The following is a 22,400-nucleotide window of genomic DNA, read 5'->3' on the forward strand; positions in this document are numbered from 1 at the left end:
TTCACCTGGGAATGTGGAGGGGAATCCAACCAGGAACTCATCTTATGCGCAATCAAAGGAATTCAAACAAAGTATAATCACCTGACAAGCGGGTTTGCTGAAAAACTCTCAGCATGCCTATTTATATATCAAAAGTAGCAGCTTATTATGATGGAATGGTTGCAATATAAGCTTTTCCATAGATAGTGAATCATGGGTCAAACAGCTGTAAAATGATAATGGCAACAAGAAAATAAAAACAAAACAGCTGTTGTCAGCAAAGTCTAAAGAGTATTTATTTGATGTTTGGCACATTCTGAGAATCATGAAGAGGGTTTTTCTTTTAATAAAGCTCCCACAATTACATGTCACCAAGCTGACTGCAGCTGTTTCTTTTGTTTTCATCTTCTTGTTATAAAGACTTTCTACTGTGTAGGAATAACTACATAAGGGTGTGGTGCAGACATAGCTGCACATGATGCAAAATGTAAGGTTGTGCCCAGTGGTGGGATCCAAAAATTTTAGTAACAGGTTCCCTCGCCAGCCCCCCCTCAGCAAAGGGGGCAGAGGCATACCTAGGCAAACCTGAGCCCTGGGCAAAACCTGAGTTGGATGCCCCCCCATGGGCAGCCACCCCAACACCACCCCAAAAAATTTTTTTGCACCAGGTCATTTCTAAATCATCATCACATTATAGAAAATGCCCCAACTCACAAATCTGAACACAGCAATGGTGAAACACACAGGTTCTTTGATAGAGACTGGTGAGATAAAAGGTACGAAAGGCTGAGTATCCATGAATTGCAGTACCTGAAAGGGATTAACCCAGTTCAGGGAGTTACATTATTAGTCACAATTGCTATATGGAACCTTCATGTTCAAAGGCAGTACGGGGAGGCGAGGGTGTGGAGATGGAAAAGCGGACCCAATTAGTAACCCCCTCTCGACACACACAAATAATTAGTAACCCACTCTCGGGAACTGGTGAAAACCTGCTGGATCCCACCTCTGGTTGTGCCTGCTTCATTGTGCCTACTTGGGCCACTTCTACTGGACATCCATAAATGGGTATCCTGTTTCCATGGAGCCTAGACAACCTATGCAGACCCAATTTGTGCAGTCATTAACTAATATGAAATCTGGAAATTTGGATTTGGTGGCCATTCATCCAAAGCAAAAACAATTTTTTATAAAAAAAAAAAACCTTTCAAGAGGCAGCATTTTTCCAAATGCAGTATCTTACCATTCCTTGATTTAGAGCTTTCTTTATCCGACCAGTGTCTGCCACAGGGAACCAGATCTCGGCAATAACACACTGCTGGGTGACATCAATGTTACACGAGTTGAGGATGTGGTAGATGGCCTTCATTTTCTTCACCTTAACCTCCCAGGTCCACAGGTTTGTAAATGCTTGCTGCAACAGCTCCTGGCGGAGGGACTCTGTTTGGGTGATCACCTGAGAGGAAAGCATACAACATCATTGTTTTCACTAGAAATGTAGGTTCAACACTTATTAGAGAATTATGCCTCTGCCTCCAGGTTGCCGCACCTTTCTAATTCTTGGGATCACTTGACTCTGGTTCCCTTATGCTTAAACCACAGCCCCTGGGATCTGTCAAATATTGCCTGAAGTTTCAACCTTGCCGTTATCATCAGGGCTTCATGTTTCCTTCACAATTTATCCTTCCTTTACATTAGGATTCTGTTCACCAGAAGAAAGGATTTTGCCCATCTGCAGAAACCAAAACCAAGAATACAATCCCCGTAATACCTTTCATTAGGACCCCCCCCCCCCCCGCCCCCACAAATCTACAAGGGATCTGTAAATCTTGATTGATGATAGAGGGATATTAGGGACTATTACTGGTCTCTGCTTTTGCAAGAGGGAGACATCACTCATTACTTCTTGCTCCCAAGCCCAGGTACAATCTGATACCAGCACCATTTAAAATCTGCATAGTTGTCTGCTGGATTTTATAGAACTTCTAAACAAATTAACTGATCTTAGTGATATTAAATACAGACATGCAATATTTGGAACATGGTGACAAATTTTAAATTTGGCCATGCAGAAGATGCATATGTAGCTGCTGACTTCATGGCTAAAGCCTACCTGCTTGCTGACTAGTTTGAGTCACCGGTTGAGAACCATTTTTGCTTGAACATTCATTCAGCAATGGGTTTGACACCATCTTTACTTCTTGTCTTTATTCAGCTTTTCACCTAAGAGCTCATTTAGCATAATCCAGTATGTCCTCTCACTTCAAATCTTGCTTTTACTCTAAATTAACTAGGTGGTTTTAGAAAGCCATGCCCTCCCTTCTACAATATAGGATTAATAATTCTACTCTGCTGTAGAGTTTCTGGGGATTGCTAGAGTTACCCCTCATCACTTCAGGGTAGTTCTCAGAATCACCAAGAAGTTTTCAGTCAGAACTTCATGTAAATACACAAGGTCTGATTTTTCTCTTCAATTTTTCTCCCTACAACAATTGTATCTTCTCCTCTGGCCCCAGTTTCTACCCACTGATGAGCTGGACATCAGAAGACTAAGACTACAATTGCAAGGGCAAAGCCACCTACTGTATTTAGATCCTCAATCCTTGTATTCACTCCATCAGCCATTTCTCGACGTTCTGCAGCAGACTCAGGGCAGGGGTACACCGTGGCGCGGAATCTGGTGAGGAAGAAAGCTGCCATTGTGTACAAAGTTATATTTATTTAACTCAGGTTTGGCAGGCATGTAGCACATTTTGAGGCTAGAAGTAGCAGTGCAGAGACCAACACAGTCCAGTTTCAATTGTATGAAAGTCTTGTTATGGGACTATTTTGATGCATATGGAAAATTGTTAAGTTATTCAGTCCTTCAGCTGCTAGTCACTTTTGTGCAAATTGTTCAGGTTTCATATGGCCTGGCAACATGCAGTCCAGATGGGCATGGACATGGAAGGGCACCATCAGCAAAGCACAATGTTGCTTCTAGGGGAAAAAAACCCACACGTGATGGCATACCTCTCCAGGATTCACTGGAAACATTATGGTAAAACCTTAAAGTTGTGGGAAACAGGAGTTGGAGGCAGGGAATCCACCACTCCTAATGGGAAGATGGCAGTGCTATGTCTTTAGTAAAGAAAGAATATACCAATAATTCACCTCTGAAACCAGTATGTATGTCCATTAGTTCTTGGTTAACAGATGCTTCTACCAAGCCACCAGGCATGCCCCATGGCCAGAAGATTTTTATTTGGGAGGGGCAAATTAGTATATGGGGGGCACCCATTAATATTTACTATATTTATAGACCCATTTTCTACCTGAGACTCAAGGTGGATTACACGGTATGAAGCAAAGTAATCAAACAGCACGAGAGATCCCTAATGTAATGCAACAAATCTAGGGTTGCAAAAATTCAAAAAGTACAAAAAGTTGGAAGTCCGGACTGCTAAGGAGAGGTGCTGGAGTCCTAATCAGGAAGTTGGGGGGGGGGGGGGGGGGGCAGGGTATTCCCAGGGATAGAGTTGGCTTCCACCATGAGTTTGCAGCTAGTTGTGTCAGAACCCAGGTCCTAGACTTATGCCACCCTTTTGTGTGGTGTAAGTCCATTAAGTCTTACAGACAGCTTCCCAGCAATGGATTTTTTGGGGCAATTTCTGCCTCCTAACACTGCCAGAAAGCCCTTTGGAGGGTGGCACCACAGGAGCACCATCCCCCGCCACTGGGGGCTCTGGATTGAGCTGTCCAATTTCTTTTTTCTCCCTAGTGAGGTAGTTCTCCTCTCTTCCATTTCAGCAGGATATGGGGTTGGCATAAGTTGCACTAAATTTTATGGATAAGAAGGGGAGAACTAGTATTTTCAATGGTAGCCCGATATCTAGTCACCCGTTTTTATCCTATTCCGAGGTGCTCAGTGCTGTCTATATGGTTTTTTCTGTCCTCTCAACATCTCTGTGAAATAGGTTAGGCTGAGAGAGTGTTCCTGGTCTAATGTCACCCAGTATTGAGTGAGAATTTGAACCCAGGGCTTCCTGGTCCTGGCCCTGAGCTTTCTAGCTACTATGCCACACTAGTTCATTATGCTTTTGATAACACTCTCTTCTCTCTCAAATAGGCATTAAGGAATTGAAACAGTGTGAGTGCCTCGTGATTAGATAATTTTCCCCAATATCCTCTGTGCTTTGCCCCATTAGGTTCAAGCCATAATTTGCCAAGCTAAACGTGGGCAATCCCAAATCACAAATGCAGTTCTTGCATATGCATTACTCTGAGCACACAGAGAAGGCAATCAGTCACACAGTTACATTGCCTCCCTCATTTCAGGCAGAAGCACTTCACAATCAAAATCACCTTCTTCACTCCTTTCCCAACTCTAAAATTGCATCTCCAATGAAATCATCTTGTTTGAAAAAAAGACAAGTCAAGCTTCCTGGCTCTTTCTCATTATTATTTCAGTTTCATATGCTTCAGAGTTTTTAGCCCGTATTTAAATTGGAATTTTTAATCATGCTTGAAAGATTATTCCTCCTTACTGCACTCCACAGATCTCACACTTCCCCCCCCACACACACACACACACACACTTTACTGCAGCAGTGTCACTTTGATCTTCTAACCATCCCTTTGCATGCAAAATGTCGGTTTTACCCTAATGATACATACATCCAGGAAAGCTGGAGGAGAATTCACTAGGGAGCCCTCACGTTAATCAATCTGCTCCAACCTTCACATTAGCCTCTGAGGATTCACTAGATCAGGGGTCTTCAAACTATGGCCCTCCATGTGTTCATGGGCTACAATTCCCATCAGCCCCTGCCAACATGGCTAAGTGGCAGGGCTGATGGGAATTGTAGTTCATGAACATCTGGGGGGGGGCATAGTTTGAAGACCCCTGCACTAGATAAAAGAAAGCAGGTTTGGTTGGAAATGACCACCGTTTTTATGCCACTTTCTCTTTTGAATAAAGCTGCATATGAATCTACTGCCACTTGCAAAATTGGCAAGCCAAATTTAACAATTAAGCATCATTGCGTTCAAAGGAATGGGAATACTGCATGCTAGTTTACCACACGTATAACTGGGAAAGCCATGACCTGGATAGTCGAGACTAGCCCAATCATGTCAAACCTTGGATGCCAAGTAGGGTTGGCCCCAGTTTGTACTTGGGTAGGAGACCATCAGGGAAATTCAGGATCACAACACTGGGGATATCTGCTTAGGACAGCCCCCTTCTTTAGCAACTTGTGTGTGGGGGCGGAGGAGGAAGGATTACTTTCGGAACAGCAATATTGGCATAAGTGCATCGAAGGTCCTTTCCGCACATGCAGAATAATGCACTTCCAATCCACTTTCAGTGCACTTTGCAGCTGGATTTTACTGTGCGGAATAGCAAAATCCACTTGCAAACAATTGTGAAAGCAGACTGAAAGTGCATTATTCTGCATGTGCGGAAGGGGCCTTAAAAGACTAAGCCAGCAATCTTGACTACCAGGTGAGATCTGTGCCTTTAAGAATCACTTGTTAGGCGGAGTTAAGAGAACTAGCCTGGAGAACTCTCTGCAGAAAAACTCTGGGGGAAAGAGGGAGTGACTCCTTGGTGTAAACAGAGAAACACCAGGAGAGCCCTCTGCAAGCCCGCTACACCAAGAGTCCCAAGGTAAGTGTTCCATGTGTAATGATGGGCCAAGGTTTGCATAGAACTCTTACTTCACTTCCAGACTCTTTGGGCCTACCACAGAAGACAAACAGAGTCTACTGTTGTCTCAAGAGTGTTTTTTTTACCCTTCACAAATCTTCTTGATTTTCTGTTTGAGTTGCTCCCCTTGATAGAAAATGATGAAGACATTCTTCTTCATCTCTTCTTGCTGAGAAAAAGAAATGCAACACAGATAGAATTTTAAAATAGTCATAACCAAACAGCATGGAAGAAATTTACAGGGAGTGCATGCTGAATATAAACCTGGAGGTATCAGAAGGAAAGACTTATCAACACCTACAGTGACTGGGTCCTCTAGGGGAGTGTCCATTTCACTGAATCTCAGGTAGATGTTTCCTCGACAGGCTCTCCATAGTAGACGCTCAAAGGGACCCATCCTTTCCCTTTTGATTACTCCAGCTATGAATCTGCACAGCACAGACAACATGGATAAATTGCAGGAACACTATTTATGAACTACGGGCTTAGATGTAATAACTGTTCAGAGGTACTCCAGTCCATGCCCACTGATTTCCTAGTTTTCTACATAGAACTTCTCTATGATTTACTAAGGAGGTGCCATCCTTCTACCCACCAGGTGCTCCAGCTAAGAGTTCCTCTCTTCCTAGTTAATTTACTGCCATTTCTTAGGCCAAAAAGAAAAGGTATCTGTGCCTCCCGGGGTTTTGGCAGAAAGAAAAGCAGCCAGGCACCCTTCCGGCATGCAAACATGTCAATAGAATGATATTTTATTTTTTAATTAATATTTGTAATAGATTCTAATCACAGTAAGGCAATTGGGAAATATTGTTTTTGATCAAAATTCTGCGTAAAATACATAAGAATGTTCCATATCTTACATAAAATGTGACGTTTATTTCGTAAAAGATGATGCTTAGTTATTCTTTTGATCTGAGGGCTCATTTGACATTTGCTTCTGCATCGTTCATTAATTCATCACCCACCCACAACAGCCTCGAATCAGCCTTGAATTACCCACATCAGCCTTGAGTCAGCAAGTGAACTGCCTCCATTCCCTAACTCCCATATGCGTGTAATGTCAAGTAAGCATACCTATTTTATAGTGTAATCCATTCCTAAGCAGAGTTACAGTCTTCTAAGAGTGTTGAAGTCAATGGGCTAGGAAGAGTGTCACCAGCACCACAGGAAGAGTGTAAACACTGCTTAGAATGGCATTGTGGCTCAGCCAACCATTGGAGCACATGCTCTATACTCAAGGATCATCGACGCCTTTGCCTGCCTGTGGTACGCAATTGGTGATTGAAGTGAGAACAGTTGCTCTGTCATTAGTAACAGACACGGTATGAATATGTTGATAATTTTAACTTTTAAAGTTAAAGTCAGTTTAAAGTTAAAGTTTAAAGTCAGTTTAAAAACTTTTAAAGTTTTTTAAGTCAGACTTTTTAAAGTTATATAATGCATTTTAGATATTTTTCTAACTTTGTGCTGTATCAAGAGGGTTGGTAGCTCGGCAACAAACACTTCATCAGGCCAGGCTTTGAAACAATAAACAGTGGATGTGATGCTTCACAGGTATGATACGGTAAAAACTTCATGATTTAAAAAAGAAAAATTATAACCTTGGCCTTGCTTCATTTCTCCCTTCCAGGCTACATCTGTGTCATGCACTTAAAATGCTTTTATACAAGTTTAACTGACAGGACTTCTCCTAAGTTTCCTAGTCGTGGTAGTTTGGTAAGGAAACAAACAAATAAAAAATACCTGGTTGAAATCTTTAATCTGCAACCAATCTCCAGGTTTCCTGAGGAGATGGACCTCCTTATTTGACTCACAACTCAGTGGTTCAGATAAACCCTATGATTCTTAACTTAGATCAACAACACCCCACAAGGCAATCTACAAATCTTAGGGGAACGCAGAACATTTGAGGGAAAATGGGGGCAATTTGGGGGTTCTGATAGCCAGCGAAGGACAGTTATTTTATGTTGCTGTCCCGTGTCCCCACTCTGAAGATAAAGGCCCAAATTCTAAATTTCTCTCCTAGGCCCTCCAAAAAGTGGTACACAGCAAACTGAAATCTGGAATCAGATCTAACACTAAGGAGATCATAGTGGCCGCCAGGAATAAAGGTCTCACTGTCAGAGCTCTAAGATAATACATATATACTGGCTTGTCTGGAGTGTAGTTGTTATATCCTAATTTTATTTGTGGTTCAAAGAGCCTGGATAGCAAACTAGCAATGGTAATGCTGCATATTTGGTTGACAGTAATGGAGTGAAGGTTGGAAGAAGAGGAAGAGTTAAGTGGGTTGTGGTTGCTAGGCAACCAATGAAGGACCACCCAACCATTTCTGGGCCTGGCCAGAAACAAATCGCTTTCCATTTCAATGAGATATTTCAAGAAGTCCCTAATAAATTAACTGTTATGTCCCTAGGAAAAAGGTATTTTTCATTAAACCAAATCTGTTCCAATCCTACTAACCCCAGTTTAGCTGCAACTGCTGCAGGAGTGCTTCTTAACTCCAGTAGTCCAGAAGTGTCTTCATTGAAGAAATCATCAGGCAAATTAGTTTCCGTCTGAAAGCAAAAATGATAAGTTTCTTATTTATTTAAGTCCTTTAAGGATGTTTTTCAGCCTGGAGGAACCATAATAATAAAAGATGCACAAACAAAAAGACAAAACAAAAAACCGGACTAGTTTAAAAATCAATAGCACAGAATGTGGTTTATCATGCTTCATTTTTTTTGTTAAGGCAGGTTTCAATCATGTGAGATATCTGCACCTCAGATTTAAATTGGCTTAATAGTCACATGTCTTTCAGAGGGAACCCTAAGAATTTTGGTTCTACAAATACGTGATAGCAGTGTTGCCAATTCCAGGTTGGGAAATTCTTGGGAGACCTGTGGGGTGGATTCTGGGAAAACTGGGGCATAATCAAATAGAATACACCATCCACATCAGCCATTTTGTATCAGGAATCTGATCTTTGTGGTTTGGAGATCACTTGTAATTCCATGATATTTCCAGACCCTATCTGGAGACTGGAAACCCTAATCCTGGAAATTAATTAATCTAATCAAAGAAATGAATGGCAAACATATTAGCATGCTGCAGGTTTGATTCAGAGCCCCAAGTTCACTGGAAGTCAAAATACACCTGATGACAACGAACATTCAAACCCAGGTCCTCAGCCACTTTTCCTTTTAATTTCCAATCTCTCTTGGCATCTTTGCCTTTGCTGACATGTGGGCTCAGGTGAGCTAGTTGCTTAAGTCTCTGCAGCTGGAGCAGGGCTGGAAACACGGCCTGCTACTGCAGGCACTTCTGGGTCTGAGTCTTGACCTGCCTGTTGTTCATCCTGTAAGACATGCTTGGGCCCTGACTGCTCCAAGGCCAGCCTTCATTGGTTCTCAACCTGGTCTGGGCTTACTGGGCTCTGCTCATCCCCTGAGGACTCACCACTCTCCAGGGGATGGCCCGTGACACACTCCTGGTGGCAATAACTGTAGTATCCCCAGGTGCATCCCCTGGCCAGTGCTGTTGGGGAAAGGATGTGCAGTTATGGCAGGGAACTGGGCATAGACTGTGGGAGGCTCACAAGTGGAAGAAGGATGATTGGGCTCATGGGGAGATATGCAAGTGTGGCAACAGAAAAGAAGGCATGTGATGGTGGAAGGCTGGTGGTGGACAGATAGGGAGCCCCTGGGCACAATCTGCTCATGCCCCCATCACCCAGATCTGGGACCAGACTTGGTTAAACACACACATTTATTGATACCATGACTACGTTGATCTTAAGCTTGGTATTTACAGATAAAACAGCAATGGAGAGGTGACATTTTACATAAAGAATATTCTGGAAAACCAATGGTATATTCAAAGATTACATCACCTCAAAGAAATCCTGGGTTTTCTTCAGGAGATGTTTCAGTTCTGTGAGTTCTAAGAAGTTCTGCCTCAAAGTCTGCAGGTTATGGTTGGCTTCTTGCAATTCCCCATCCAATCTTTCCAGAATTGTCTGCAGCCAGAGCGGAACAAAATGTCAAGCCCAATCATGCCTTTGTGCACTTCACTGCCACTAAAGCAGACAACTACAAATATGGATTATTATCTGGCAAATATCTCCAAATACGGCTCAGCATATTCAGCAGCCTTGCAGTGAATATTAAAATCACTGTTTCTGAGGATAATTAATCAAGTACTCAAATGACAAATACACATACAAAATCCCACAGCAAACTTTCTCCAGACTGCATAAGGAGAAGCAATGAGTGAATTTGTAAATTTAATTGCATTTTTTAATATCCCCCCTTTCGCTCCTGTAGGAGACTCAAAGGGGTTTACAATCTCCTTGCCCTTCCCCGCTCACAACAAACATCTGTGAAGTGAGTGGGGCTGAGAGAGCTCCGAAAAGCTGTGACTAGCCCAAGGTCACCCAGCTGGCGTGTGTGGGAGTGCACAAGCTAATCTGAATTCCCCAGATAAGCCTCCACAGCTCAGGCGGCAGAGTGCAGAATCAAACCCGGTTCCTCCAGATTAGAATGCACCTGCTCTTAACCACTACACCACTGCTGCTCAAGTGTTTGCACAAGTGTATTCATGCAAAATAGTAAACTATGTGCCCCTATGCAGATAGTGAAAGACATGCAATGTTGATGCCCAGAAGAGCTCAGGGTAGTAAGCATCATTCTCCTCTCCTATGTTTTATCTTTCCAACAACCCTGTGGTGTGGGTTAAAATAAAAAAGATCAATACAAAATCATCCAGCAAATTGTTCAAAAACATGTGGATTTGAACCCAGATCTCTGGCACTCTAACTACTACACTACATTTACTTGGGAAATTTTTCACGTATGCAAATAAAATATGACTTGTAAGTTAGCTAAAGGGGGGGGGGGGGAACTAAAAAAAACACAACCTGATGTGTACTTAAAAGGCAGCATGTTGGGAGCAAGTAAATGGCCTTTTCCACACAATAAAAATAAAACGCTTTGAGGCAGGAAATAAAACGTTTCCTCTATGGAGTTCCATATAGTTTTTACCCCAAAATGTTTTGTTTTCAGCCTCAAAACATTTTAAAAGCATCCTCTTTTCTAGCAATTTTTTTTGCTTGAAACATTTTCAAAACAATTTCACAGCTGCTCAAACTTTTTTAATGTTTTCCACACGACTCTGCCATCCCCAAACTTCCTCCTTGGCACCATTTTCTATCGCGTTGCTTAACTCACTCAGTTCCTTGCCTGTTTGTTTTCATCATTTCTCTTTTGTTTTTTATTGGGGGAGGGGTAAAATGTTTGAAGCTTTGATTACATGGTCTATCTGGAATCACAGCATGAGGCGATGAAGTATGGAAGAATCAATTCAACTGAAAAAAAATTTTAAATGGAAAAAAACACAAAATGGCAGCCAAGAGTTGTTTTGAGGGGGAGTGCAGGGAAACGGGAGGTGGGGAATCGAAAACATTTTACAAACGTTCTGTAAACATTTTTGGTGACTTGTGTGGAATAAGCCAATGTCAGGTAAAGGTGCAGGGAAAAGAAATTAGCCTGTTCAAACTACTGAAAGCTTAGAAAAATCTTTAGTGTGGATTTTGAGTTAGGGGTTCCAAATTGTTCCTCCCTTATCTATTATTCCTCCCACAATCCCAGTTTGTCAATTTCTAATGGCAAAAGGTCTTTTAGTGATCATACTACTCATTCAGGCTTGTAATTTCTGATTTCAAGGTTGGGAGTTGCCCTCGTGTGCTTCTGGACTCGCCCCTATCTTCTTAGATATGAAATGTGCCAACACTGAAATGTAATGCCCAAAACGGCAGAAGAAAGTTAGAAGAGCTAGATTGGATGCCGGGTCCATCAAATCTAGCTTTTCAGGAAGCTAGAAACAGGTCATAAAGGCAACAGTTGGTCCTCTGTATACTGCACGGGTCAAAAAAAGGGCTGTGAAAATATTTACTGACCCCTCGCATCCTGGACATAAACTGTTTCAACTCTTACCCTCTAAACGTCGCTACAGAGCACTGCACACCAAGACAACTAGACATAAGAACAGTTTTTTCCCGAATGCCATCACTCTGTTAAACAAATAATTCCCTCGATAATGTCAAACTATTTATTATATATTTATTATATAATTACTGCACTACTTTTTTAATCATTCCTATTACCCATCTCCTCCCAATTATGACTGTATGACTATAGCCTGTGCTGACATTTCATTTTATTTTATGATTTTACATTTTATGTTTTTATTACTATTGATTGTTTCCTGATTGCTTACTAGACCTATATGACAATCATTAAGTGCTGTACCTTATGATTCTTGACAAATGTATTTTCTTTTATGTACACTGAGAGCATATGCACCGGAGACAAATTCCTTGTGTGTCCAATCACACTTGGCCAATAAAGATTCTATTCTATTCTATTCTATTCTATTCTATTCTATTCTATTCTATTCTATTCTATTCTATTCTTTGCTGTCTGTCCCTGGCACGTGACTGAGGCATATATGTGGGAGTTCCGAATCCCTTACTTCGAGGTCAATCATTTCTCGAGGTAGAGGAGTCTCTGGATACTTTTCAGGCTTGGGAAGCTGTACATCATCACCCATTTCACTTTCCAAGAAACCTGCGGGCAAATCAAACAGAAACATACCAAGTAACTTCCTCATAAATATAAAATGGCAAGACTCAAGGGCTTACCGAGCGATAAGAGACTATGTTCCTGCAATCCGGGGCAGCTAGATTCTATTTTGCATATCCTTCTACACTGCCCATTATGCCAGAAATTAAGATCCAGTTTGTTAACCCAGGTCATCGATCTTATTGAGGCCCTCCCAGAGTCAGATAAAGTAATTCTTCTTTTAAACTGTAGTGATTTTAATAGATGTCTCACAGTGGCAAAGTTCCTGTCCGAGGTCTGTAAATTGAACTCTTGATCAATGTGAAGTTACCTTTACTATTTTAACTGTATTTTAAATTAGTCTGTTTTGTATGCCAATAAAGGCTTTTGAATTATAAAATGGCAAATAGAGAGGACCTGCAAAAACTTACACAGCTGCATTTCATTTTCTCCTCCTCAACTATTACCTCTGTCCCTTCACTGAAAGCCTCTCTTCTTTTGCTGTTTCCTTCCTGCCCACTAGCCAATCTACCTTTATCTGCCCCCTCTCTTCAGCTTTCCCTCCTTCCCTCCCCCAGGAGTCTCTTCCTGGAAAAAGTCTGGCTGAGTTGCTCAGTGGACATCCATCCATCCATCCATCCGTCCGTCCGTCCGTCCGTCCGTCCGTCCGTCCGTCCGTCCGTCCGTCCGTCCATCCATCCATCCATCCAATACATACACTTGCTTATTCAGAACAGCACCAAAAATTACTTACGAAGAATTCTCTCCAAGGATTCACATCTTCTCACTTCATTCACAAACTTCCTCTGGAAGCTGTTCACACTTTGATTCAACTAGCGAAGTTTTACACAACAAAATTTTTTTAAGCATATTGAATGGAATTGTCCACTGTTACATACACAACTGTATTGCAGAGATGGATTAACTTGGCCAATGCTAATAAAAGTTTTCTGCCATGTTTTGATTGTAAAGGTTCTAGTTACGTTACATTGGAACTAGTGCTATCTTTTTTCATAATTTCATTTCCCCCCTCTCCCTCTCTGTAAACTATACAGATATCATTAAAAATTTCAAAAATGCATTCAAACTTCCCTGGATACATATGAAAGTACCAAAGCCAATTTAACCATTACTCAGTAAAAGCAGAACTGTTTCCGCAAGGGTAATTGTAATGATATTGAGGGAGATGTAATAGAATAGTATGCACCTAACAGGATTCCCTGGTAATCTATTTCAGCGCACAATAAAGATGGGAAATCTTCTGGAAGGACTTCCTACTCTGCTCTTGGTTCCTGAAGCAGCCCTGCCCACAGTCTGTGCCCACACAAAGCCTACTCACATCTCTGAACTGAACCAGACCCAACTCTCCAAGCTCCGCCACACAGCAATAGGCAGACTCCACTTGAAGAAAAAGTTGCATCAGACTCATCTCTTCGCTCCGGAAGGCGGATGCCATCTTGCACGTTCTTCTCTGGGGATGTTTTTAAAAAAATATTGAACATGAAACTTTATCTGAAGAGCTAATTCCCACCGGAGGTCTCATCATGGCAAGCCTTTCAGCTTTGCAAAGATGTGCATAGTTTCAATCGTGATGTGATGTGTGAGGGTTTATTTTGCCAAAATGTCCTGGAAGTCAGAGAGCACATAAAGTTCCTAGCCTTGTTGGTTGTGGCAAGAAAAGAAGCCCAGCATTGTGTCAGCTTATTCCAAATTTTCTCAGCGGAGGAGAAGCTTGACATCCCCAGAACAATTGCCTTCATCCATCCATCCATACCTGCCCTGCTTTGTGTGTGTCCTTAGGCTCCCTAGATTGTCTCTCATTTTCATTCAGAATGGGCTAACTTCAGCAAAGTTACTGTATTGTGGATTATGATTTAGTCCTGAGTGAACCATATGGGATAGGAACACAAACTATTATATCTGATTCTGAATCAGGCCACAGAGTGTAAATCAAAAAATCCACACAGACTAGGAAGAGAAAAGGTATTGTTCTATTAGCTTGGTAGAAGCCACAGGTTTGCAGAAAAATATGTTTAAAATGTTCAAATATACATTGGGGTTAGAAAAACCTAAACTTGTTAAGAAAAGTGTGCCTCTGAGACCTCACAAGACTATGCTGTAATATCTCAGTGGCCATTGGGGGATTGCTAGGCAACCCATAAACATGGCTGAAGATTCTGAGCCTCAAATTGTGTCAGTCTGTGGGAGAAAACTAAAAAGATGAAAAGGTGGGAAGGTGAAGCTAAAAGAAAAGGAGCAGAGAAGAGGAACAGAAAGGGAAATATTTTGATGGTGGATAGGAAAGAAGAAAGCTAGAGAGAGAAGGTAGGAGCAAAGACTGGCTGACAATGGGAAAAAGAGTAAAAAGTGTATAGGTGGGAGGTTGGGAGAAAAAGAAATGGAAGAGGCAATAAGACAAAACAAGAGGGAGAGAAGGAATGGGGAACATGACATTTTGCCTGTCAGTTCTTGCAGTTCCCTGACTTCTAACACATGAAAAGGATAACTATTGCAAGTGGCAACGGTTTTTACTTTCACACTTTTTTTCACTTCTTTTACAATCTTGTCCAAGTAGCTTAAGGGCACACATGGTTTTCCCCTGTTCCATTTTACCCTCGCAACAATTTTGTGAGGTAGGGTAGGCTGAGACTAGTCCAGTGAGCTGTATAGAACTAAGTGAAGATTTGAACCCAAATCTGAAGACTGATGCTCTATGTGATGGGAAAACACATAGAAATGGGGTTAAGACTGCTTTATGGGCTTCCAACCTAGCAACTTCCCTTGCTTTTCAGAACTTTTAGCCCTTTTGCCCACCACAGCTTCAAACGATGTCTGTGACCATGGAGACCAGAAGCTTTTAAAAAAGGGGGGAGGAAAGGACACCCCCCTAAATCCTCAGGACATTAACATCCCAATTCCCTAGCCTGATTGCTCAAGAAAAGCAGACTCAGGTGGAGACAACTTTAGAAAATATTCAATTTAGCCAAGATTTGTAACTTTCAGGATCCCTCAAGGCAGCTTACAGCATTTACAAGCTGCAGAAAATAGCCTAAAAGTCCACAGATTCCATATATATTTCCCACTACAATGTAACTGTTACCAAACTGAGTTTCTACTCCTTATTGCATTCAAGATACCATCCAACTCCCTTGTCCACATCACTGGACGAAAATGAAGAAACACTCAAATTCATGTCTGCTAGACTCCATTTCCTGATTTGCACTTGAGTTATAATTAGATGAAACACACCCACAGTTAGAGAACCTCAAAATCCAGCACTATTAAATGTTAATTGTGAGTTTGAAAATACAGATTTAGCTATTTAGTCAAGGTCTACATTAATTTGGCTGGTAAGCCATTTGCTTTTAAGAGGAGAGGAAAACTTTCAGTAGAATCCATACAATAAAGGGATTCCCCTTTAGAGGAAAATTCAGTAGACATGCAGAGAAATGGTTGTGCCCCCTCACAATGCCACAGTTATCCACGCTAGGATCTCACCTCTTCAGTTTCCTTTGTTCTGTGTAGCCTGACTTTGAAAAATATCCCGAAATGACGTCCAGCTTAACGGAGCAGCAAATGAAACTGTGGTTAACTAGGTGTTCTTTCTTTTTTTAGCTGTGTGTTGCTAGTATAGCTTAACTGGTCCTGGCCAGAAAAAGAGGTCTTTCTACCACCCCTTGATGGTGTTAACTGTTGCTGGAAGGATCAGGAATCAGCTTGCTTGGTCTAAACTTTCCATGTCCAATTTGTGTGCTTACAACTACCCATGTTGTGTCAGCAAAGCAGTGTTGCCATTACTAACAAACTCAGCATACTCTGTTGGTACAGGTACGTTGGGAATGTTGCTGTACACAGCTAAGTCCTTCAACATTTTATCAATGAAGATAGGAAATGCTGCTAACAACCTTATTCTCATTGCAAGAATCATTGCTCAAATCCTCAGTAATACCTTTTTGAAGATATTAGATCTTGAAATAATCTGCCTCTTTCCACACAATTGATTTAAAGACAAAGGAGTTATTTTTTGGTAAAGCTATCCTAGGAAAACATAAGTGCCCTATCACAGAATCCAGACCCTATCCTGTCAGCTGCAGGGTATGAAATGGCAGGCAGCCTCCTGAAAGTGTCTCAGTGTTCGTGAGTACAGATTCACAGGCATCTATGCTAGAGAGGGAACCACTTATTAGGACCAAACTAGATGTGACAGTGTCCTGGAGGCCACCACAGATATGCCACCACCCATTTAAAAATATTTTAAAATGCACCATGGTGTTGTCGTCCCCCCACAGAAATTGGTATACTCTTGGAGGGACAGCCAATAACAGAGCTTCATGCACCTTGTTGTGAGGGAATGTCCAAACAAGTCACATGTTGGAGAATTATCTGGATTGCTAGTTTCTCAGATTATTTATTTATTTATTCATTACACTTTTAGCCTGCCCTTCCCAACTAAACCTGAGCTCAGGAGGGCTGACAACAGAGAGTCACAACTAAAATCATATATCATACAAATAATGAAAGCATTAGATTATCAGCGAACAATAATGGCACCCATAAACATGGCTCTCAAATGATGGTGTCATTTCCAGGTTTGGAGAACCATTTGCTACTGTCCCCTCAAACAATGGTGGTTTGCTGGGCAAAGGAGAATTCTTTCTTCACATGCAAGGCTACATTTAGCTTGACCTATACCAGAAGGTTTTAGGGCAAATTACAACATAAGATAAAAGTAATGAAATACCAATAAACCTAAAAACAATTACAATCCATAATAATAAAACTTGTTTAAAATCCATCAAACATATTGAAGCCTATCAAAATTCATAAAACATTAACATTCCTTTTGAAAAAACCATTTAAAACTTCATAATTGAAGATGATTTGCCTGGGAAAAAGGAAAAATCTCCAAGGAGCGGGGCAGCCCAGCTCTGCTTCTCCCAAGCAATGGCTTATGGTGAGAGAAAGAGGAAGACTACAGGAAGAGACTGAGCCCCTCAAATCAGGTTTCTTAGCAAACCCCTAGAATTCCCAAATAGCAGCTGTGCTTTGTCAACCTCTTAGTCAACTACTATTATGTATTTGATACTTTTCTGCTATTGCATTCAAGGCAGGTTATGATTCAAATACCTACAATGCACACAGTGCCTAAAGAAAGAGGGGGCAAAAGTTTCTGAGTGGGCATGGAGCCAAGGGTAATTGGCATCCCAACAGACTGATAAGAACATAAGAAAGAGCCTGCTGGATCAGACTAGAGTCCATCTAGTCCGACACTCTGCTACTCACAGCGGCCCACCAGGTGCCTTTGGGAGCTCACCTGCAGAATGTGAAAGCAATGGCCTTCTGCTGCTGCTGCTCCTGAGCACCTGGTCTGCTAAGGCATTTGATAGAGGAAACTCCATTGCCACTTCTCCACTGATGATGCAGTCAAGTGGAATCTAGCATTAGGGGACAGCTCCATGAAGCTACTGTTGAAAGTTCCTCTTTGACTCCAAGGAAACGTTAAGGAAGAGAAGGAGAACAATGGGATGAAATCAGTTTTCATTTAAAGGATCCAACCATGTGGTGGTGGGGGGTCTGCCAGGGAGAAAAATGTACAAATGGCAACAGGATAAAGGTGGCAGAAACTATGATGATTTCTTTTTATAACCCTAAAATCATAGTGAAAGTTAATATTTCTTTGCCTGGAAAAATGCAATGTATGTATGCTGTTGGACACCCTGCAAATTTTAGGATCCAGCTGCAGAAAAAGCTACCCCTCAAACATTTTGAAGTTTTAACATGAGAAACCTCAGAATTTTAGGTAGTTTTGTTTTGTTTTTTAATTTGTCTTTTAGATTTTTATGAGATGAGTGTTGACCATGTCCACTGGATCATAACTTCTGTTTAATGGATGCCCCCAAATAAAAGCCATTCTCAACTAGTTTGAATATAAATAGACATAAAAACAAACCAGACTAGAACAACCTACTGGAGTCTGGCTGAAGGCAGCTGCAACCTCTTTAAGCAGAATAAACAAGATAAGATCAAACAAAGCTCATTTGAAACCTCAAACAGGGAAGGAACACCTGAGCCTTCCACAGTGATCTATGGACACAGATTTTCCTGTGTTAAAAATGCTAGGGAATAGTGGGGTTCAAAACATCATTATACAAATCTATCATATCTGCATCCAGCCCTCAAGGTGCATGCACAAAACACCTGTCCCATGAAGTGCAGGTGGTATCATAAGAGGCTAAAGATGGTTTTAAATGGTTATTTATGTTGGAAGTGAAGGACCGTGTGCTGTCTCTTGCCTCAGTGACAAAGGGGGATGGATTAGTGAGTCAGATAGCTAGAGAGGTCAACACTGAGCATCTTTTCTCTACTGCTCTGACACTATCCCTTTGACGTGTAGATTGCTACCCTCAGGGAACTTCCTTCCTTCTTCTCCAACCACACACCAACACTCTTGCAAGCACACTCCTCCATCTTGCACCATGCGCACAAAGGTGCAGGCAGCATCTCTCACAGTCCAGCTAACTAGAATCTGCTTCTTCATTTTCCTATCTAGAGTGGAGCTCTCTAATAAAGGCTCCTCGTATTAGTTTGGAACTATGAATGGGCTCCAAGTTTCTTTTGTTCTAAGTACACATGCATGCCTGGGAAAACTCTTCTGAGTTTTGCCTCTGTGCACTCTGCAGCAATGAAAAGGTATTTCTTACCAGAGAGAAATGCCAGTAATTTGAAGAGGCTATGGCTCAGTAGTTTGTGTGCAGAAGGTCCCAGGTCCCACTCCTTACATCTACAGTTGCAAGGATGATCGTGATGTGAGACTTCTGCCTGAGCCCCTGGTGAGCTGCTGCCAGACAGAATAGACAATACTGACTTAGAAGGATTAGAGCTCTGACAATATAAGGCAGTAAGAACCAGATCATAAGCTGAATGTTTTTTAGACACAAATGACAATTAACCAGTGGCCCAAATATACACATCTCAGCCTGTCAAAATGACCATATACGGCAGAATTCATGCACAGCACCTCTTGGCAAAAGGATATTGCTGGACCAACCCCACAGGGGACTTTTCATGGTGTGTTGCTCTCCTATTTCTATTTCCTCTTTCCCCACATCATAAATAGCAAGCATTTGTTGCATTCCTTACCAGGGGAAGGAGAGGTTGCAGGCCTGGTTGCAGCATAAAGACATACCTGCCCTTTTCCCCACCTCTTGTGGGTTGTGTTGCCGCTCCCCCTCCCTTGCATACCACCCCTCATTCCCTCTCCTCTCCTCCTCACTTCCCTTCCCTTGCATGGCACCTCCCCCTCCCTCCACTAGGGTGGGTGGGCCATGTTCAGATGCCGGGAACCCCCCTCTCTTACATGCCACCCTTGACTCCCTCTCCTCTCCTCTTCCCTTCCCTTCCCTTCCCTTGTGGATTGGCACTCTTGCATGAAACCCTCTGAGGTCAAACTGATCAATCAGAAACAGTTGGCATTATTGTGATGCAAGAAAGCTAACGTTATGCATGGCATATTCAGGATCTGCCAATGATGGCAACTTTGCACGGGATATAAAAGGCATTTGCAGTATGTCGTTCTCAATATTCTGCCCAGGCAGTATACCCATTAAGACTGCATGACAAATCTGCATGACAATTTTTATAGGTGGATGTATGGAAAGATACACTAACAGGGACAGGGGCATAATGCCCATTGAGCAAAGTGGGCAGTTGCCCAGGGCGCTCCCTTGTGGTAGGCGCCAAAAATGCGTTTTGAAGGAGTTTTGGACATATGTGCAAAGCCTCCCCCACCACGACACACGCACACCTTATTTTCTTTACTCACTGATTTGTCCTGTAAGTTTTCCTGTTAGTTTCCTATTAGTTTTCCCCACCTTTTCCCCTTCAAGAACTGAGGTGCTTCAGCAAATAGTAGTGTTTGGTTGAAAGCACTTCCCCCTCAGTCCTGTAACACACCAAGAAGGTAAAGGATGCCCTTTGACGTTATACCTTTCCACGCATACCCCTCACTAAGGCACTCTAAAATAAATACTGGAGGCAGATTTAAACTTAAACAGATTAAAGATTTATTAACAGATAGAGGAGATGGTAAAGGGAGGAATTATAACTTGGAGATGGATATTGATGAAGCAAATAAGGAGGCAGAATAAATATATATACGCTAAACACACAAGATTGGCATAGAGGTGCAGAAATTTTTTTTGTCCACAATGCACTTAACAAGATTGTTCAGTTTCAGTTCAGCTTAGATGCTATAGCTTTTCAATTGTTTCACAGATTGTACAGTTCCTGTAACTTTACAAATGGGACTACGTTTTGGCTTCTTCACATACAGGGTCATAACATTGGTTTGGTACTTATACACTCTTATACACTCATACAGTCCACACAGTTAGAAAAATCCTCAAAATAAAACATAACCTCTACTGAGGTAAACCAATGCAAATCCCAGTACCCCAGACCCACTGGTTTACAGGAATCATTCTCTCACTTGAAGATATTCCTGTCCTGGTTTATTATGGCCCTATAGCTTGGCCCTCCAATAAACCCTTCCACCAGTATATCTTGTGTAGATATTTGCTTTCACTCAGTACTCAGGCTGATAACAGTTGCAGTCCCACATTTTGACTGACTATTTCCCCCAGATGTTTGGATTTTCACACACAGTTGAAGCAGACAGCACTTAACAGCAGGAACATTCAAAACCAAAAAGCTCCACAGATTCTTCTGGCAGGGAGTGCACTTCACTCTGCAGCAAACAGTTACTTGGCTAATCAGAGTGCAGGGGGCCACAGTCAATCAGGTGGCCTTTCTGTCTCACTCTGGCTGTAAACAATACGTTGTTTGAGACAACTGCACTTTAAAAAGTCATATTTCCTAGCAGTCTATCATGGACTGCATTATTATGCACCATTGGATCCATAATAATGACATTTTTCTTATACTGAGGCCTTGACTTGTGCTACATTTGTTCTAAAGCTTCATAACCAGTGTGCTATGGGTTTATTTCTGTCAGCTCTCCCAAGAGGTAAGGAACCAAGGCCTTTATCCCCAGATGCATTAAATGCAATGTCCTTATGTAACCCCCATGCCCAGAATGGGTTGGCCCAGAATGGGTTGACCCAGTAAGGGGGTGGAGACTCAGAGCAGCAGAAAGGCTGAAAGAGCTCTTTGCAGAAGACAAGGCTTCCAGACGGACCTTGATTTCTATAAGCCCTTAACACCTTGTTAAGGTAATTGCAATATTGTTGGGAACTACTGGGAAGGTAGTTGTTGTTTTTGCTATGTTGTAAATGTTGGAGTTTATTGTTTCAGGGTTTTCTTGTGTGGTTGTAATGGGTGAGAGTTCTCCTGGAAACCTTCATCATGTTGCAACCTGTTCATCAAGCCCTTGGAGTCTTCAGGAGCCAGCCAACTTGCAAAGAAGAATTTGGACTTGGCAATTATCAGTAGACTGTAAATAGAAGGACTTGAAATGCAACCTGAACAGGACCTTGAATTGTAACGTTAAATGTTGATGTTTTAAAAGTGTAAATTGTAAAGAAAAGTAAACCATTTTGTTGTTTAAAAATTGTTGTTGCAACTCATTCCAAGTACTGCCCCACAGAACCCACAAGCTGAGGTTACACTTACACTCTGCTTTGCATAGGGTGAAAGAACATGTAACTCTAGGATATTCATAACCAGATTCCCCAGTGGGTAGTTTGGATGTGGATTCTGGTTGTAATGTTGGGGAAGGGGGTTTATTCTTCTCAAAATCCATTTGCCCAATCAAAACTACCCACATCTCAGCTGCTTTGATCCCTGGTAATGAAATATATCTACCACTATATGTGTAGCATCTCTCTTCCCCTTTGTCTGTACTTAAAGCAGCCTGGGCCCCGTGTTTAAAAGAGAGAACAAACGCAAACTACAGTGGGTAGAGTTCAACCACTCTGCTCTAGCATGATAGCCCCAGTCCACATCTTTGCAGCAGCAATCTGGGACCGAAGTATACAATATGACTTCCAGTAATGGAACATTATCATGTGTATATCAAGTGACATTTCAGTTGGAACAGAATTTATCAGTCCACTGTGAAGCTTTCCAGAATGACTCCTGCTCTGTTCTGTCAATCTCATTTATAGCTTTGT

General features: G+C 41.8%; 1 protein-coding gene across 2 annotated transcripts in view; it reads right to left on the reverse strand.

Annotated features, from left to right (window-relative positions):
* Window positions 1-15,802, reverse strand: part of ATP6V0A4 (ATPase H+ transporting V0 subunit a4) — a 41,824-nt gene extending 26,022 nt beyond the window's left edge. Inside the window, exons 1-10 of one of the 2 annotated variants that reach the window (XM_048500464.1) lie at window positions 15,769-15,802; window positions 13,610-13,741; window positions 13,025-13,103; window positions 12,182-12,276; window positions 9,543-9,668; window positions 8,132-8,226; window positions 5,970-6,096; window positions 5,755-5,837; window positions 2,563-2,656; window positions 1,223-1,435 (exon numbers count right to left, since the gene is read on the reverse strand). In XM_048500464.1, the coding sequence (XP_048356421.1) occupies window positions 1,223-1,435; window positions 2,563-2,656; window positions 5,755-5,837; window positions 5,970-6,096; window positions 8,132-8,226; window positions 9,543-9,668; window positions 12,182-12,276; window positions 13,025-13,103; window positions 13,610-13,726 (1,029 nt within the window). In that variant the 5' untranslated portion in view covers window positions 13,727-13,741; window positions 15,769-15,802. Of the gene's footprint in view, window positions 1-1,222; window positions 1,436-2,562; window positions 2,657-5,754; window positions 6,097-8,131; window positions 8,227-9,542; window positions 9,669-12,181; window positions 12,277-13,024; window positions 13,104-13,609; window positions 13,742-15,768 lie in introns of both variants that reach the window. The other variant, XM_048500463.1, reaches the window with a different exon arrangement.
* Window positions 15,803-22,400: the final 6,598 nt, after the last annotated feature.

Source organism: Sphaerodactylus townsendi, linkage group LG06 (assembly GCF_021028975.2).
Source record: "Sphaerodactylus townsendi isolate TG3544 linkage group LG06, MPM_Stown_v2.3, whole genome shotgun sequence".
NCBI classification, from domain to species: domain Eukaryota; kingdom Metazoa; phylum Chordata; class Lepidosauria; order Squamata; family Sphaerodactylidae; genus Sphaerodactylus; species Sphaerodactylus townsendi.